Source organism: Hippopotamus amphibius, chromosome 2 (assembly GCF_030028045.1).
Source record: "Hippopotamus amphibius kiboko isolate mHipAmp2 chromosome 2, mHipAmp2.hap2, whole genome shotgun sequence".
Taxonomy (NCBI): domain Eukaryota; kingdom Metazoa; phylum Chordata; class Mammalia; order Artiodactyla; family Hippopotamidae; genus Hippopotamus; species Hippopotamus amphibius.
In genome coordinates this window covers 100,921,865-100,935,121 of record NC_080187.1, presented here as the reverse complement: position 1 = coordinate 100,935,121, position 13,257 = coordinate 100,921,865, and the positions used below count along the sequence as shown (strand labels likewise).

The following is a 13,257-nucleotide window of genomic DNA, read 5'->3' as shown; positions in this document are numbered from 1 at the left end:
GGAGGGCTTGTTAAAATACAAGCTACTGGGGTCCACCCCCAGAGTTTATGATTCAATAGGGCTGGGGCTGCCTGAGAATTTGGATTTTGAAGAAGTTCCCAGAAGACCATGCTGATGCTACTGGTCTGGGAACCGCACTTTGAGACCCACTCTTTGGAAATTAAGAACCTAAGAATGTGTTATGACCCCCTTTTACTTAGACCCAGGTACCCTTGAACTTATTATTAATAATACTGATCAATTTAAGAGTAATCACAGAGACTATCACATAAGAATCCAATCCTGAAGGAATTAAAGGGAAAATATCTGCTGCAGCAGTAAATAAATGAGAACTGCACACTTAATTTAAATAGGAAGTGAACAAAGCCTTTCAGATTATACCAAACTAATTATCTTGTATCTATGGCTGATTTGGTTCTTTAATATTCAAATAGGCAAAAGCACTGATATTTTATTTTATTTTTAAGCTCTTTATTGGAATATAATTGCTTTACACTGTTGTGCCAGTTTTTGAGGTACACCAAAGTGAATCAGCTGTATTTATATATATCCCCATATGCCCTCCCTTCTGTGACTCCCACCCTCCCTATCCCAGCCCTCTAAGTCATCACCCATCATCCAGTTGATCTTCCTTTGTTATGCAGCAACTTCCCACTAGCTACCTATTTTACAGTTGGTAGTGTATATATGTCTATGCTACTCTCTCACTTCGTCCCAGCTTCCCCTTCACCGCCCCCCCCCCACCCTGGTGTCCTCAAGTCCGTTCTCTACACCTCCATCTTTATTCATGCCCTATCACTTGGTTCATCAGTACCATTTTTTTTAGATTCCGTATATATGAGTTAGCATACGATATTTGTTTTTCTCTTTCTGGCTTGCTTTGCTCCGTATGACAGTCTCTAGGTCCATCCACCACACTACAAATAACTCAGTTTCATTCCTTTTTATGGCTGAGTCATATCCCATTGTGTATATGTGCCACATCTTCTTTATCCATTCATCTGCTGATGGACATTTAGGTTGCTTCCATATCCTGGCTATTGTAAATAGTGCTGCAGTGAACATTGCGGTACATGTTTCTTTTTGGATTATGGTTTTCTCTGGGTATATGCCCAGGAGTGGGATTGCTGGGTCATATGGTAGTTCCATTTTTAGTTTTTTAAGGAACCTCCATACTACTTTCCATAGTGGCTGTACCAATTTACATTCCCACCAACAGAAGCACTGATATTTTAACTCATAAACTACCACCTGTAAAGATGCTTGCTAAGTGAGAGCAATACTTCACCAACATGGACTGTTTATAAAATCAAGGTTTAGGTTTCTGCTATGCTCTGTTTTCCCAAAACCCATTAGAGGTGAACCAACGCAAGTCAATAAATACTATTTCACATGCCTATATGGAGTTGTAACATTGCTTTTCTCTGAAATAAACAAAAAATGTAAAGGTGGTAAACTTAAAAAAGAACTTTAATAATTCTAATTTTCATTTGTCTGCTCTTCTCCAGACTGTCTTTTACCCCTTTTTTGCAGAGGAGTACCTGGTTTCAGCCTAGGTTATGAGCTGATAAAGTTTCATCACAGAAAGTTTCCTGGGAAGAAAATTTGCCAGCAGTAGTTCTCTTTTAAGTGTTGAGGATGCTGTGTGGTTCCCAACAACCCAGCTGGAGCAGAGCCAGGCAAGGCTCTGAAAGCATTTGCAGGCTCCAAGATGGTTTTAACCTGCTCATTGGTGGTATTGCCCTTATGCACACTCTTGGAAAGATACTTGTGTACTTTCATAATGTAGAGAGGATGTGGATGGGCAGGGAGGGTCTGTGAGAGGGCTGGATGTATCTATGCCCACTTTGGTACCTCAGGAGGCAAATCTTAGCATGGGAATGCTTTCCAATAAGGCAGAAAAGATAAAGAATTGATATGTGAAACAGTTAATCTCTTAAGAACACTGTGAACCTGAAATATCTTTAGGCCCAGAGCACAGATCTCTAGTTAGATTAGTTGGGGAGACGGAAAGCAGTAGGAGCTGTCTGCCAACTTCATTGCTATGTCTTTGGTGCTGAAAACAGTGCCTGGCACATTGTAGATACTCGTTTGTTGAATGAACGAATACATTTTCTGTTGCTTCTTCTGTATTTTTTCTTTATTGTCTCCTTTTAATTTGTTCCTATGATATACCTACCTCCCACAGCCTCTTAAATATGTTACTGCAAGGAATAAGGTTGCAAATATAACTGTTTGAATAAATATAGCATAAAATTTTTTCTAATGGGCAAAACCCAATCTTTTTTTCTACATTATAAATGAAAACTAGTATCCAGGGTAAGATTCTACTTTAGATCTTGACTGATAATTGAGCTTTCCCTTACCTATACCCCACTCATACTAGGAAAATTATCTACTATGTCTGAGGAGGCCAAATGGGGTTGGGTCATAATTAGGCAATTTGGTTGCAAAATAACCAAGAACCAGGAAACATTCCCCCACAATTCCGGTGGTAGGAGCCAATATTAGAAATCACTGGAAGATACTCTGATGATGAACTGTGGCCAGAGTTTGCACTCAAACATTTTTAATTAAGTTACTTTTAATGAACTTCTTGATGGAAATATGTGGGCAATTATAGATTGTGTATAATAAATTAGACGGATTTTTGAATGACAAAGACTGACATTTAAAGAAAGAAATGAGCTTTGCAATTTTTAATAGGGAAATATATTTGTGTGTCTGTGTATGTTTTTCAGTTTGATTTTTGTAGAATCTACTTCCTTTAGATTTCTCTTTAGTACCCGGTCTCCTCGTGTCATCCTTCTTTCAGGTAGCGCTCTTCATTTACAGCTAAGCCTTCCTGTAAGCAGACAGTGCTCTAGCCTCAGCAGTACTTGTCAAGTACTTTCTCGTCTCCTGCCTTTGCATGCGCTGCTCCTTCTGCCTAGAATGCCCTTCTACCTTTCTTGCTCTGGAAGACACTCATCCATCCTTTAAGACTTAGGCCAAGTGGTTTCCTATGAATACATTTTTCAGATACTCCCACCCTTTTTGGGCAAAGTAAGACCACCTTTCTATGCATTGGAGTTGAACTGTGTATATGCTGCTGTTTCAGTGCTTTTTCCTTTGTGTCTCTGTCTGCTTCCAACACTACTGTGTGAGATTCTGGGAATGGCAAAATATTTTAGTTTATCTTATGTCTCCAAGTGGAAACAAAATAGTGGCTGGTACAAATTCAAGGATGTTGTAGGTCTTTAAAACGTGTTAAAGTAATTAAAATATACAATCAATATATTGAAAAGAAATAGCTTCAGGTTGTAACAGTGGCAACATTAGGATTGTGAGATGGTAAATGATCATTTTCTTTGCATGTTTTGTCTTTTCTGGATTTTAAGTCAAATTCTTTAATTCAAATATTGCTTCTTTAATTTCAGAAAAAAATTTAGAAAAAATACTATATGTTATATCTATATGTTATATATAAAAGACAGTCTAGAATTTGCACATCAAAATGGTTGTTTCCCCTTTCATAATTGTCACTTTGAGCAGCAAAGTTCTTATTCCAGTTATACTGCCCTAATCCTACCCTTTCTTTAGACTCCTGCAATTCCGTTGAGAGTCTCCTACATGCCCTCAGTGGTGGAAAAAATTTTAAGTACTTAATTTTTTAAAGGAGTCAAATGACATTCATGGCAGAGTCTAAGGAACAAGGTTGGTAAGCTAATATCATGTGGAGTCTGGAGGAGAGTATGACCACTAAATGCTGAGATATACCCTGTGTGTCATATAAAGTACCTCCTCAAGCTCTTAAACATGCAATCTCAAAGAGTAAAGTTGAAAATACAATTGCTTTAAAACCAACATTACATAAAATTCTGAAACATAACTTTCTAAAAGGGATTTGAACAAAGCATCCTTGTGATAAGCATATACATCTCTTAGGTGACTCCTTGAAAGGGACCTCACTCTACTCATGTAAGTTCTTATTCGTTAAAGCAATAGTACCCTCACTCTTAAATCGCTAATCACAGGGCCTGGAGCATGAGCTTAGCTCTAACTGTAGCTCTTTCACGTACCAGCTATGTGACCTCGGCAAATTCTTAACCTCCAAAGTGCCTCAGTTTCCTATCTGTAAAATGAGAAGAGAGGATTTTAGTACTTCATAGGGTTGTTGTGAGGTTTAATTGAGGTAATAACTGTTAAGTGCTTTTAAAAGAGCCTTAAAGGTAACAGTGTTCCACCGATTACAAGATGCACATTTTTCACATTTTAACACTTCTGAAATGAGGATGTATCTTACAAGTAATGTAATTTTTAAGAAGCACTTTATTACCATTTAATTACTAGTGTCTCTTTTAATCAGTGGTACTTAACGATGCACCTTAGAGTAGATGACTTTTTTGATTTCAATAACTAATAACAGTAAGAGCTGGATCAACGGCTGGTCGTCCTCAGCGTTGTCATCAGTGTCGGCACCATCATCATCATTATCTCGGTTCTAACCAGGGTAGTGGCATTTGATTGGTTGGCAGGGCTGGCCTAGAGTGCACATCAAATTTGAATTTCATTTATTTGTTTTCATGAATATGTTCTTAGAAAAGATCTAGTGAGCTCTTTTTCATATCTGTTTCATATTAAACTATTGTTATCTATGAGGTTAATTGATGCAATGTCTACATTATTCTCTGCACCATACTTGAGGAGCTGCTAAAATGTTCTTCAGTGCAGATCAGTCTCTTGAAATAAACAGACAAGAAGACAAATTCTTTATTTTCTCTGTTGATGTATTTTCCTAAATCTTTTCAAAGAATTACTTTTTCTTCGTGAGCAAAACCAAGCCACTGTTGTACCGCTTAAGATTTACTGGTTTGCAGTCTTCTCTGACAGAGAAAAGAAGCAGTTTATTGACCTGTAACAGAATGGCTCACGGCCCAACCTTTTCTGGTTTATACAATTCACTGACATAAGAATCTGCATATCAATAAGAAGACTGAGTCCTCAGAATTTGAGGCCACCTGTCAGGCATGAACAATAACTGGGAAAAAATCAATACACAATATAAAACTGTTGTTTCTGCACAGACACTGCCAGGATCCACACCCAGTGACAGGCATGTCTTGTTATTTTACCAGTGATATGCCTGTGATTCCTAATTTTAGGCTTCCTCCTCATTTTGATTTTATTGTTCAGTTTGGGGGAGGGTGGGAGAGACCAATTTGGATCTGAGATAAAAATCTTCTGCCTGGTGAAAGAGGTTCAATAACAGGAGAGGACCTTGGACCAAAGTTTATGAAGATTGACTAGGAAGATTCTGGGCACATCTCCATCCGAATACCTTGACGCATACTTCATGTACCCATAACGCAAGCAGCTTGTTTCTTCTTGCCTTCGGTTTGCCCTCAAGAGTTTAAATGGTGGTATTTACAAGCCATTATGAAGCAAGAATACACACACATAGGGCTAGACTGAGGCCAATAAACAGTTTTTGCTTAGGCTTTGTTGTTGCTGGCTTTTAAAAGTATAATTAGTTGAATAATTCCAGAAGCTGGGCTTCTTTCTTTGCCCTCTCATCACCTCACTTCTTCTTCAGTTTGCCCAGTCTGCACCTTTTTCTTAACAAAGCTACATTTGTCAGACATAATGCTCACTCCAACCCTAAAGCCTGCCTTTTGATTCGGCTAGCTCTGACTCTTCAAGTTCAATGCCGTGGACCTGAACCAGTGCCTGTTTCCAACAGAATGACAGGTGATTGCCATATAGAGAGATTAGAGCCATCCTGTCCTCCTGTTGTGCTGCCAGACAGAAACCGGGGACCAGCAGGGAGCTGGGAGGCCTCCGGTAGGAGGGTGGGAATCAGGTCTTTGCGGGTGAGCTGAACAGTAGTCACTGTAGCTGGAAAAGCCATGCAAGAGAGCATGCCTGTCAGAAATAGCCTATAGAAACCGGTCCTTTAGCGTTTGCCCTGAGCTGCTTTCACAGTAGTCAGCTTTGAACCGTAGTGCAAACCTATTCAAACAGTGAAGAAAATTTCCCTATCTAAGCCTCAAGAAATTCTCACCCTGTGTGATCAAAGCGATCAGCTGGTTCCTCTCCCTTCCTTTTTGTTTACTTATATTTCTAACCTCTAATGATCTCCATGACTGTGGCCTGATAGTTTCCTTTTGCATAGCATTTGAAAATACTTTTTTCTTTCTCAATACATTTTAAAGCAAATAAAACCAAGTTGACAGGAAGTATCTAAGGTTTCTTTTTAAAATAGTTATTACAAAAGTAACAAAGGAGCTAAAATCATCCATAATTGCATCACTGAAGGGCAAACACAATGAACATTTTGCTGTATTTACTTCTAATTGTTTTAAATAGATGTGTAAATATGAACATGTGTATTTTTAACAAAATAGGTTATGACTAGTTTTTAATCAATGTACTTTGAGTATTTCACTGTATTATTTAAAGTTCTTAAATGACATCAATGGCTGCATTAGAATCCAGGATAAATGGATATGTTATTATTTTACCATTCTCCTGTTTTGGGAAGCTCAGGTGCGTTTCTAAATTGACTCTTTATTTCTCAGCTTGGAATTTGTTAAGCTCAGTTTCTTAAGATTTTATTGGTTTACAGTGAGAATTTGGGCACAGTGGAAATGGAATATTTCTGTCTGTACCATTGTTTCCTTTCCTTGCCAACACTTTTCAAAAGGCATTTTGAAGAAGCAAAGGTTGGAGCAGTGGGGTTTTTTTTCTTGTTTTAAATTTTGTGATTGTAATAGGTCCTGTAGTAATGTCAATTAATTTTTAAGTAGAGAATCGATATAAAATAAGAAATCTGTTGCCTAACAAACCCTAATGTTTCAAAACCACATCCATGCTATGTCATTTGAAGTTTATCCAACAGGACAGTGGGAGATTTTGAAGATTTTTTTTTTTAAAGACAGGGACTACCGGGATCAGATTTATGTTTTACAAGACGGGGTCAGTGAAAAACTTGAGATATCACAAAAGAATTCATGTGAAGTTAATCCTTTAAAAAAGTGTGAGCATTTGGTGCAACAACTGCTTTGAGATTGCAATTGAGAAAATGAAACTGTTGAACCAACATTTGGAAAGGAGAATGAGTTTAGAAACCAGAAATAGTTTGTGAAGTGCTGCAGAATGATACATACCTGTATTTGAAGGCCACCTTTCTTAAAAAGTCACGTTTCTGGAGAATCTGTTTTATCTCCTGTAAGAGTATTGTGTCTGCAGACCTGCTTTCAGTACCTGTCCACAGGTGCATCTGTGGGTGTGTCGCTCTTTACATCCAGCAGCCAGTCCAGGGCAGTCTCCACCTTGTTTCACAGGCTGTCTCTTCCCCCTTCTAATTTGCGCTATTAGTAGTCACCTTTGTAAACAGAAGTCTGAGATTTAGTGTTGTACATATTTTTAAATGACCTGTTTTGATGAGCTCTCTTTATTCTTTCAGGTTGGATGCATTTGGGAACTTGCTGCATAAAATTTGCATGACTCCTCACTCCTTTCTGGATCTGTCTTTGGATTCAAGCCGGCATGGCTCACACCACAAAGCTTAACGGCTGTGCCTCAGGTAACTGCATGTTTTGGAGTGTGTGTGTGTGTGTGTGTGTGTGTGTGTGTGTGTGTGTATTAGTGTGTGTCTTTGCTCAAACTAATGTATTTCTTTTTTAATAATGGGTAAATAACAAGTTGCCTAGTTAACTGGATTTCAAAGCAATTTCTGTCCATTGAAGTTTTTTGTTGTTGTTTTGTTTAATCTCTTAGAGAATTTACTTCTACCTCTAGAGTCTTTATGTACAAAAATCAGTTAGGTTAATTATTAGCTGAGTCAATTCTATTGGAGTGTTGAAAGATAAATGTAAAATCCCGAATGCTGATGTAAGAATAATGTATTCTCATCTTGTGCTTCCTTATGAAGGATTGAATCATGAGAGAGGAAATGAGCTTTAATGCTTAAAACCAATTCCTAGTACCCACTCCCAAGCAGCTTTTGTTTGATTTTGCTCAACAATGGGAAAAAGTGGGAAAGGAAAGGGTGTATTCATTTATTAAAGTAACTTTTGCAGAGAGAAATATTCAGCAAGCCATATATATATTATGAATCATAAGGATTTGTATTCTGATTCTTACTTTGGTTATATTAGAGACCTATATAGTTTGCATATCTATTCCAATATTGTTTATATAAGATTTTTGGAGAAATTTGTAAAACAGGTGCCGAGAAAAGCCTCCTATGAGACAGTATGTGACAGGAGATGACAGCCTGTCCAGAATGGTACTCCAAGTGTTCATTCTTCTTTGGAGCTATCTGCGAGATAGCAGAACATGTGAGAACAGTAATTGCGTATGTAGGAGTTCTTGTGGAGCACTTGAGTCCAAGGTCCTTGCTCTGCTGGCTCTGAGCACTGGGTAATGTAGAGAATGTGGGATTGGAGTCAGGAGACCCATCTCCTGCATTAACCATGAATCATGGGACTATTTCTCCATGTGTAAAATGTCAGTAAGTATATCCACGTGTGGGGTTAGAACCCATGAGAGCACCAGAAGCATGCATACAAGTGCTGTGTAAGCCATGAAACAACAGCAGAAGGAGAAGACCTCTGAAGTGGGCCCAACCAGCCTGTGTGTGGCTTTCTGTGTCAGCAGTCCCAGCTGCAAGTATCCCCTCTGGCAAGATGCTATAGCTTGCCCCAGACCAAACCCAGATAAACTCAGCTGTTTACTATGGAACAACTGATCTTACTCTGTTCATTCTTTTTCCTGTCCTTTTTGCTGCTCAACTTCTCAGGACTTTTATAGATTCTGCTCAGGACTGCTGTCAATAATAGAATATGAATGACAATATCCAGCATTTAATGAACGCTTAATATAACCATGATGCTCAAGATGATTCGCCTGCATTATCATACTTAATCATCACAGTAATCCTGGGGGAGTGTGCTGTTATCACCACCACCACCGTCATCCCTGAATATGACACAGAGAAGCTCAGTCACTTACCGAAGTGAGGAAAGAAAAGTCAGGAGTATTACTTATTTCTCTAGTCAAATATGTGATAAGGGAAGGGTTTGAAACATTGTGAAATATCTTGAGAGTTGTGGGTGGGTTTCATTCCCCCGTGATGCTATGATCTCTGTTCCCTCTCCTGCCCTCAGTTCTTTTCACACACGCGGAGGAAGGGGACTTGAAGTTGTTGGTGCCTCGGGACCCTCTGGTATCTCTGACAGAATCCTATATTTAAGGGTTTAGATACTTACCCCAAGTGTCCCTAATTCCCTTTCCAACTTGACTTGTCCTGGAGTATGCCTTTTCCTTTGTTCCTGAAGTCTGATGATACAGCTGTAACTCTTCTTCCTCACCTGATGTCCTGCCTAACAGGTCTGGGGACTGAGTCTGCAAGCAAAGAAAGGCTCTCTGATTTGTGACTTCTGGGGTGTCAGAGTATGAACTGTTATTGCAGACAGGTGTCTGGACCAGGCAAGGGAAGGTTTTTGCTTATTCTAATCACCATGACCTCTGTAAGTCTAAGCAAATCTGGTTAGAGGTTTAGTCATACACAATTACTTTAATTTTACACATGCATATATGTATGTAAATATATGTGTATATATAGATACAGATACATATACATGTATGCATTACACATTACATATATGTGTGTATATATACACACATATATATGAAACTTATTAGAGAAAATTTTATAATATAGAAATTTAGTGTTTTCCAAAAAAATAAAGCAGGAATTGCTGGTAATACCACCACCTCAAAATAAAGGCCATGTTTTCCATAGCCTTTTACGTTTTTTTTTTTAATTTAATTTATTTTTTAAATTTTTATTGGAGTATAGTTGATTTACAATGTTGTGTTAGTTTCTGCTGTATAGCAAAGTGAATCAGTTATACATACACATATATCCACTCTTTTTTTAGATTCTTTTTCCATATAGGTCGAGTAGAGTTCTCTGTGCTATACAGTAGGTCCTTATTAGTTATCTGTTTTATATCAGTATATAGTAGTGTATATATGTCAATCCCAGTCTCCCAGTTTATCCTTCTCCTCCTTTCCCCTGGTAACTATAAGCTTGTTTTTTACATCTTTGACTCTGTTTCTGTTTTGTAAATAAGTTCATTTGTACCACTTTTTTAGATTCCACATACAAGTGATATCATATGATATTTCTCTTTGTCTGTCTGACTTACTTCACTCAGTATGACAATCTCTAAGTCTGTCCATGTTGCTGTGGCATTATTTCCTTCTTTAAATTTTATGTATTTTACATAGTTGAGATTATACTTATAAAAATATTTTACATTTTCTTTTCTCACTTTGTATTACGAAAGAAATACCTGCCCATTGTTAAAAAAAAAAAAAAAAGCCAAACCAAGGAATGCAAAAGCATATGCGAGTTATAAATATACTTTTTGAAAGGTAATTAATGTAAGAACATTTACAGACGCAGATTAAGGCAGGATAACGAGAGCTTTATGGCAGCTGATGAAGGCTGGTTACTGATCTTTCCCATGATAAAAAGCTACATTATTTGGATAGTTTAGTAGAACTTTCAAATGTGGAGTAAATTATATATTTTTTTCATTTTCCAGAAATAAAGTATAATATTAAATATGCTTTTTAAACTGTACTTCCCCTAGATGTGTGATGCCCAAAAGGGGTCTCCCTCCCTACCCTTACCCCTGAAAAATCACTGCTTTATAGAACATGAGGAGAAATTCCATGTGATGGTAGAGTCAGAGTGCTGGCAAAAGAAACACTATTCATGATCTTAGGAATAAAGCAGATGCACAGGAAGACAGCTGAGAAAAGCACCACCTAGTTAAACTGTGCCCTTGGCTGCAAAACACACCTGAAGACTGATAGTCCCATGTTCACGTCTCTGTTTAGAGTTTAAACTGGGTAAGGGACTGTTCACAAGTCCTTTTATACTCTGTCTTCCCCATTGAGTCTTTCAGTTAGATTGAGTAGAAGGTACTGATTTTTTTTTATTGAAATATAGTTGATTTACAGTGTTGTGTTAATTTCTGCTGTATATCAAAGTGATTCAGTGACACACATATATACTTTTTTATATTCTTTTCCATTATGATTTATCACAGAATTTTTTAAAATATTTTTTAATTTATTTTGGCTGTGCTGGGTCTTCGTTGTGGCATGCAGGATCCTTGTTGCAGCATGCAGGATCTTTAGTTATGGCATGCAGACTTCTTAGTTGTGGCATATGAACTCTTAGTTGTGGCATGCATGTGGGATCTAGTTTCCCAGCCAGGGATTGAACCTGGGCCCCGTGCATTGGGAGTGTGGAGTCTTACCCACTGGACCACCGGGAAAGTCCCTATCACAGGATATTGAATATAGTTCCCTGTGCTAGACTGCAGGACCTTGTTGGTTATCTGTTCTATATATAATAGCTTACAACTGCTAACCCCAACCTCCCAGTCCATCCCTCCCCTAACCCCCTCCCCCTTATAAGAGCAGTTAGTTAATGCTGTAATTTCTAAAATTTATTACTGTAGATTTCAGACATACAAAATATGTAAAGGTTATATAACAAATACCCATGTACATACCATCAAAGCTTATGAGATAGACTTTACTAGTACAACATGGCAAATATTACTGAGCGCCTACAACTTGCCAAACATTGTTCTGAGCCCCAGGGATAGAGCAGTGAACAAAACAGGCAAAAATCCCTGCCTTCAGGACTCTTAGTTGAAGTCTCCTTGTGGACAGAGTATCCAAATAAAATAGAGGTCATTCTTATACTATAAAGTATTCTTTGTTTATCTGAAATTCAAATTTAACTGGGTGTTCTGTATTTTTATTTGCTAAACCTGGCAACCTTACCTGTGAAACCCTTTCAAGTTGTATCTTCCTTCTTACTGCCCACACCCTCAATATCAATTGTTTGTCATAGTTTTATCTCTTTTTCGCCAGATCCTTTATCCTACTTCTATGGACTGGTCCAGTTTTGGTTTCATTAATTTAAAAACATTTTATTATGGTATTACTAAGAGTACCCTAGTGTCATTTGTTAATGTAATGAGCTATGAATATTATAATTGCTCATGACTGACTGTTCTCTTTTTTTATAGCCAAGTAGTAAGTAAATGGCGGTCATTTGTTAGGAAAATTGCTGTATTTCTGCAGAATTGAGGGATAGGGACAGTCGGCTTTTTGCCAAGTTTTCACATCGTGTTGTAAACTGAGTGTGCTGATTGATGCCTCTCTAAATACTAATTAATGTTGTGAAACTTTAATTAGACCCTAGAATCTCTTTAGAAGCCAAATAACAAGTGACTTATTTGTCAGATGAAAATAATACCTGTTCTACCTTCTTCGCAGGATTGTTGTGACTAAAAAATAAAACAATAACCATAAAAGCACTTTTTAAGATGTAAAGTGCTGGTCAGATGTCAGGAGAAATCACCATCCTTCTTGTTTTGCTCTCTCTGTTATGAGCTCCTGATCTAATAAACACCTGCTCAGGGGCCATCGTGCCAGACTGTCGGATGCTGTGATGTTGGGGAAAGAACTGAATTACTGTCCTTTGTCTGACAGGTAAATGAAATAGGTAGATGAGCATTAGGGAGAGACTTTTTATGCTTGCCATCACCATTTTTATTTCTGCTAATACTTGCCTTTGCTAGTTTATTACAGTTTTTCCCCCCTCTTGCTGTTCTCTTTCACAGCCTAAATATGTTGTGTATTTTTCCAGCCAGATACATATTTACTCATTTAATATACTTGAACTACATTAAACATGTGGTTGTCATTTTAAGTTAATATAATAACTTTCGTAAAATCTTATTACCCTGGTCAGCTGTTTGGCTCCAGGTTTTGTCTCCATGCTGATCTTGAATGAGGTACAAAGGCCACTGATAAGACCTGGTCAACCAGAGAGCACCAGAGACTCGTGGCAGAGCAGGCAGAAGGCTGCAGTATAGTGCAGCCCACTCTCCGTTGTGTAAATATTTTTTCTGGGCAGAAGCATTTCTCAAACAGAACTCTGAGCCCACTGCGGTAAACCTGACAGCAGGGATTGCGTGCTGTTTGTCAAGTACAAGACCAGTTTGCACTGACTGGTCTGGCTGGAGCCGACCTGGTGTTTTCTGAGACCGTCTGTAAAGAATGTCACAGAGCATGGCAGAGGTGGTGTGTTCGTGGTGGTGAGTCTCAGACCTGACCTCTGTGTTTGCAGTACTCCAAAGACAGAGGGTGAGCTGATTAGAAACTGGGGCTGCT

At 38.2% G+C, this 13,257-nt stretch overlaps 1 protein-coding gene across 4 annotated transcripts in view; it reads left to right on the top strand.

Moving 5' to 3' along the window:
- KANK1 (KN motif and ankyrin repeat domains 1) overlaps positions 1–13,257 on the top strand; it is a 121,758-nt gene that overhangs the window by 60,000 nt on the left and 48,501 nt on the right. For all 4 annotated transcript variants that reach the window (XM_057720143.1, XM_057720144.1, XM_057720145.1 and 1 more), the window contains exon 2: positions 7,448–7,567. In XM_057720143.1, the coding sequence (XP_057576126.1) occupies positions 7,531–7,567 (37 nt within the window). In that variant the 5' untranslated portion in view covers positions 7,448–7,530. The remainder of the gene's footprint in view (positions 1–7,447; positions 7,568–13,257) is intronic.